Source organism: Empidonax traillii, unplaced genomic scaffold (genome assembly GCF_003031625.1).
Source record: "Empidonax traillii isolate 1590-97213 ecotype Southwest subspecies unplaced genomic scaffold, ASM303162v1 scaffold6500:size5986, whole genome shotgun sequence".
NCBI lineage: Eukaryota > Metazoa > Chordata > Aves > Passeriformes > Tyrannidae > Empidonax > Empidonax traillii.
In genome coordinates, this window is record NW_020961693.1 from 1 (window position 1) to 5,986 (window position 5,986).

At 42.5% G+C, this 5,986-nt stretch overlaps 1 protein-coding gene across 1 annotated transcript; it reads right to left on the reverse strand.

The window, feature by feature from the left end:
• Positions 1 to 54: 54 nt before the first annotated feature.
• LOC114073457 (solute carrier family 22 member 2-like) lies at positions 55 to 5,657 on the reverse strand (the record flags this gene model as incomplete). The annotated part of the gene is made up of 5 exons (XM_027911210.1): positions 55 to 169; positions 1,150 to 1,318; positions 3,423 to 3,577; positions 4,555 to 4,658; positions 5,556 to 5,657. Coding segments are annotated over 5 exons (645 nt in total), but the record flags the coding sequence as incomplete, so codon positions are not given.
• Between the last annotated feature and the right edge of the window lie 329 nt (positions 5,658 to 5,986).

The window sequence follows — 5,986 nt, forward strand, 5'->3', positions numbered from 1 at the left end:
GGAACTGATAGAAGGTGATGCTTATTTACATGCATAAGCAAACCCTGAGCTCACCTCAAAATGGGAAGGCAACTTTTTCTGATTTTTTTTAGCTATATCACTGACAATTTTCATAGCTTTGTCATTTTTTCCTTGAGATATCAGCCACCTGGGAGACTCTGGGAGGCACCTGCAACACAAGTGGATGACATTATATACCGAAACATAAAGCCCACACAGTGCTTCCATGTATGGAGAGAGTGCTTTGACTGAATTGAGGCAGATGGCTTTTCTGTTTAGGTGGGTGGGTTTTGTTTATTACTTCCCACTTCCACAATCAGGAAAAAGTAGTATATCCCACAGCTGAGATTAGAAGAGAAGCAGTTGAGGTAGTGACTTTAATCAAAGAAGAGTTTATTAAGGATAAATCAGGGAAAGGTGGCCAATATCATGACCCAATCATCTTAACCATCCCATTCACCACAAACGGCTCTTCTTAGCCATTTTTCAGTTCTGGCATTACAGGTTAAGAAATAGTAAATAAGCTAGAACTGGCTTACCAACTCAAAAATATGGAAGAAGGCAAAATTTTTTTTCTACTATTCCTAACCCCTTGACACATCCAGAAAGTTTATAAAATCCAAAGCACTCAAACAAACAAAAAAATCAATTAAAAAGAGAAAGGAGAAATAAAAATTAAGGTGAGTCCACATGCTTTATTTTTTATTTTGATTGGACCACAAAAACCTGCAAATTTTTTCCTTAAAATAACGTGCTAACAACATGCTACAGTTATTTTAGCATTAGACAATATCTCAACCATATTTTCAGTGTAGAGTCCGCTAAATTATGCCAAGGGACTTATTTTCCTTTATGAAATGCTTAAATAAAATAAATTATATTAATTTTCTTTTCCTCTAGTGTTTTTCAAAGAGATCTGTCTTTTCAAATACGGGTCAGGTCAGGTGCCCAGGCTAAGATTCAGTAAGGTCTCAGTTGCTGAAGCATCCTATATTTCCCTCTCCTTTTTGCTGTGAACCTCTTCTTTGCACCTAGAGGTGTGCACGACCAAGAAGGAATGCCAAGTCTCTTTCAGTATCAAGCCTCAGAAGCAGGAGAAGCTGGTTTGTTTTGGAATTGTGGGCAGAGGTACAACAGAAGCCCATTTACCAGTAGTAGAGAAGGAAGAAGCAGGTCGGCAGAGTGACAGTGAGCTGCAGCCACCGCCAGTGAGGGATGGCATAAGCGATGGCATCGAAGACCAGGAGCCCAACGGAGAAGGCCGTCTGGTAGAGGATGCCCACCGTCCTCCGGTACTGTGGACCGACAACTTCTGTCACTGCAAACGCACAAAGACAGTTGAATGCCACAACCACCCAGCACAGGAGTAACTTGCTGTGTGGGGACACTGGAAGACCAGTGCCATATTAACACCTTGAAGAAACCATCTTGGTTAATCATGGGCTTCCCAGCATGTCTCCAGAAAAAAATCCCCTAATGCTTATAGGGAAAGGTTTGCTTTTCTGTCACCCAAACTTCAGCAAAGAAGAAAACACCGCTCCAGGTCTTATACTGGCCTAAGACATTCAGTACTGTCCTCTGTCATGGAGATCTTTGAGTAAATCAAGCATTTGACAAAGTGCACAGACGACTTCATTGTATAATCTAATGCCAACATACACAATGTCTCCAACATAAAAACAAAGCAGAATATTTTGTTTCCAAAGTGCCAGCTTTCAGCCTGCATCTCACTCCAAGCATGCAAGCCTGCATCACAGGATGGCACAGAGCTCCTTGGTCAGGATGGTATCTCAGCTCATCTGCACTTTGCAACTCCACATCAAAAACATAGACCCACAGACTAAGTCTTGTTGATACAGAGTTAAAAGTAACTATTCCAGCAGGCAGGCATATGTGCACTCAACATTTTGTGTGCAGTTGTATGATTTCAAGAAAGCAAACTAATTAGGAAAGTAGCAGAGAGCAGTTATTAAGCAACTAAAGGAAGCGCTGAGTTTTGGAATTACAGATTATCTAATACTGCTTGGCCAAATAATGCACAAAGACATCTCCTCAGGCTCAGTAGGACTGAGCCAAAGGCAGCTGAAGTGTAGACAAGTGCCCTAGGAGAGCAGGGTAACAAGGTTGTTCTGTCCTTGTGCCCTTCCCTGGGCACGCATTATTGGCCACCCTTAGGGGCCTTCAGGGCTGATTCTGGGTGACATCTTTTTTATGAGAGAGTTTCAAGAGAATCCAGAAGTAATAAGATGTAACTGAGGGAAAATATCAGGACAGGGCAAGTCATTGTCCTGAAAGGGACTTTGTGCTCTGAAATCGCATAAAGTTCCCCAGAAGAGATGATGAGGATTTCATTTGTGGAAAGAAAAGATTTAAGAGGCCAAGCAAGTATCTACAAATGCACTGGAAAGAGTAATTATGCCTTAGCAGAAGATAGTCTGAACTGTGGGAGAGGTGCTTTTGTTTTATTTATACCAGACACTATGTAACTGCAGAAGTAAGATGTCCCCACTAAAAGACTTAATGGAGGCTTAGGGCATTGACATTTACATTTTTACCACTATCACAGTGAACTGCATCACTCAGAGCTATCTGGTAGAGCCACCTGATGTCCTAGCCCAGAAAAGGCTCTATTAGTCAGCATTTAAAATAATTAATCTGCTGCTTGAGTGATTGCTTGGTATTGGGTATTTCATACAAGGGATTGAACTCCATTCCAGAGAAATTAGAGAAATCACAGGGAGCTCCACCCTGCACCAGAAAATGGTCTTGAGATGGCCCCGAACCCAACCTGGCCACACAGCAGTGCTTCACCACCAGATACAATTGGTGCAGGGCACTGGGAGAGGCATCCACAGAGGTTGGCTCCTCTAATGGCTTGGCCTCCATTCAGACAAGTGGATACACAGGTATACAAACACTTTGTCTTTCTCAGCAAGTACAGGCTACAGGTTCTTCTACAGTTATTTTTAGGCTGCAAAGCCTCTGTTTGGCCTTTAATGCTCTTTGTGCCATAAAAATGCCTCTGCTTTTCCCCACCCTCTTCCTGCCTCCTCTGTCATCATCCTGTCTGGAGCAGATGCAGTCTGCCTGGAGCCATCACCTTCCCCAGCCAGAGCACGATGGGAGGAAGAGGAGCCCAGGTGCCCAGATCTGCAAAGGTGAGCTGTGCCATAGGAAAAAAGCCTGTCTCAAGGTAACAGCCCTCATATACCACAACTTGATGGAGCTTTGAAAGCTGCTATTGTTCCTCCCTAATGACAGTTCTTGAAAAAATCTTGAGAAGTCAAAGAGGGAGAAAACTCCTTGATAAAACACCACGGGAGGCATTTTTTTAATGGTTTTTGTTCAGGTTTTTTTTAGTTGAGGTTTTCCCTTTATCTTCTACAGATAGTCTTATGCCTGCGAGAAGTTTCGGAACTCACCCAGGATGTAGCCTGCAGTCCAGCAGCCCTTGCTGACCAGCCCTTGCAGGAACCGGATGATGACTATCCACAGGTAGGTGGGCACAAAGACCAGAAGGATTCCACAGATAATGTTTGCAAAAATTGTGGTTAAGAGGCAAAATTTACGGCCAAACCTGGATTGGAAAATAATATGCATGAAGCAAACCACTAGTCATGAAAGCACAGGCATTTTAAAGTAGTAAGAGTTTTGTGTATCTTTGAGGGAAAAAAAAAATCCAATTTTGCTATACAAGGGATAGAGACATGCTTTTATCCTCTGCTCATTATTCATTTATCTGCTTTTCTAATCTATGAAAAGTTCTTGTCACAGTTGCTCTGCAATTCTGCAGTAACTTTCAGAAAAGAAAGAATAGTTCCATATTTACATATATTATATTGGGGGTAAAAAATAAGTTGGTATTATTACTAGATTTATAAAGGGTTTATATACCACAATCTTAATCTTCAAAACTCTAGTACGTGTGGATCTCATAATAAGGGAGCTGCATTTCACAGCTGAAGCAACTCAGAGCCTGCTATTTTAACAGTCCTAGGCAAGAGGGGAACAAGGAGGGAAATGGGTCATCAGATCCTGGCAGCTGTTCCTCTTTAATGCCAGGTGCCTGAACTAGGGAGTTTGACTCTGCTGGCTCTGAACAGCTAAAGAGATTTCTGCTTTTTCACAGTGACTGCTGCTGCACCCACCTGGCAATCTCTCTGCAAACAATTTCTAAGTTTCTCCAAAGGAAGCAAGATGATCCCAAGCTGTAGCCACACAGAGTGTAACAGATCAAGTGGGAGCCTCAAAACAGCAATTCCTGGCTTTGGTCAACACTCCAGGGTTCTGATGTGGCACAGTAGGAAGTTTGGGGTGTACAGTACTAAAATAATCCTTGCAGGCTTTGCAGGACTCGCTGAGCAGATCTATGCCAACTGCCAAGTATAACCCAAGAAGAAGGGTACTTGCTCCTCACACTGTGATTAAACATCCAGGTGGCCAGCCTTATTTTGAGAAGAGCAGAGATTATATCAGCTGCACAACCCTTATTAAGTTTGGCTGCTGAACACCAATAAGGGAGGTCAGAGGATTTTGCTGTCGGCCCACACATACCTGTCTGCGATGTAGCCAATGACTATGGAGCCAATAAGAAACCCAGCATTCACAGCAGACTGAAAGAGGTCCAACTTCCAGGAATCCTCACACACGAGGTCAAACTAAAGGAGCAACCACAGTCAGAGGCAAAAGGCTGAAATGAGGAGCTGGCTCACATCCACATCCTCTTCAGTTAAAGATTTAAACTTGTTTCTGAGTCAATGCTTGTTTTGTCACTCAAGTTAGTAGGATTTCTGTGTGCTAAATGTCCAGCATTAAAAACTGGAACAAGCCCTGGAGCAGCTTACTGGTTTTTCCAATTCACGTTTCATCTCTTTGCTGGAAAGAGCATAGGCGAGTTACTACCCATCAAAACTGGCACCCTAACTTGTGTTGGCCTTTGCTGATCAAACCATCATGGATCTGATGATCACACTGGGTTTTTCAAACAGCTTTTTGTATGCATCTGGAAAGCAGGTATTTTGTATTCAGGACAAAGCTTTATATTGCATGGGTATCCACATATATTTGCCATCTGGTCTGACTTTTCATATTTTACTTGTAGATATACATAAAACCTACTAAAAAGCTACTAAGAACTCTCTTAACATGACTGAGGATACCTTCTCATCCTGCTGGTAACTAAGTTTAATTGAATCTATGCACCTGAACACAAAACCAGATATTTCTCCTGATGCTCTGTGGGGCTCTCCATGAGAGTATTCTTCTATATGCAAATATTTCCTTTGGCCAAAGTAACACTTCCTACACTGTGCTACCCTTTCCCTTGTTTAGCTGTTAGAGAGCAACAGGACTCACTGATAAAATACACACACAGGCATGTGACGTGTGATTATCCCATAAGAGAAGTGGCCCATGAGCCCAGCTTTGCACCCCCTTCAGCACGAAAGGGAAGACAACTGATGTGAGAGCATGACTGCATGAACCCATACAGACTGCAAGTTTTTAGCTTCCCACAATCTCATGAGATAATGGTGGAGTCATGCGAATCACAGCACCTGCTGGAGCCTTTTGCAGCAAGATGTGCCCGTGAGCTGCTGCTGTGCAGAAGGCCTTCGTTTGAGGTGCCTCGCTTCAATATCATACACCCCATACCTTGCCTGAAAGAAGTACACCCACAGTATAACATCTTATATCTAGTTCCAGCCTCTCACAAAACTGTAAATTCCGAAGTTGATAGAGCACAGAATTTACCTGGTCCTCTGTTTGTGTTAGACATATAGGGAAAAGAATCCTGACCTCGATGGTCCCTAAAAATTTGGTGGAATTTTCTATAATGAAATCATCCCAGTTACTGGTTTATTTTTAAAGTTCAGGCACCTAAACTGCTAAAGAACAGCAAGTAGCTTAAGTACCATTTTCAGTTTATTCTCACCCCTTCTGAGAACACAAAACAGCCATCAGCTTTTCTGCAGTTTAGTCCTGACTT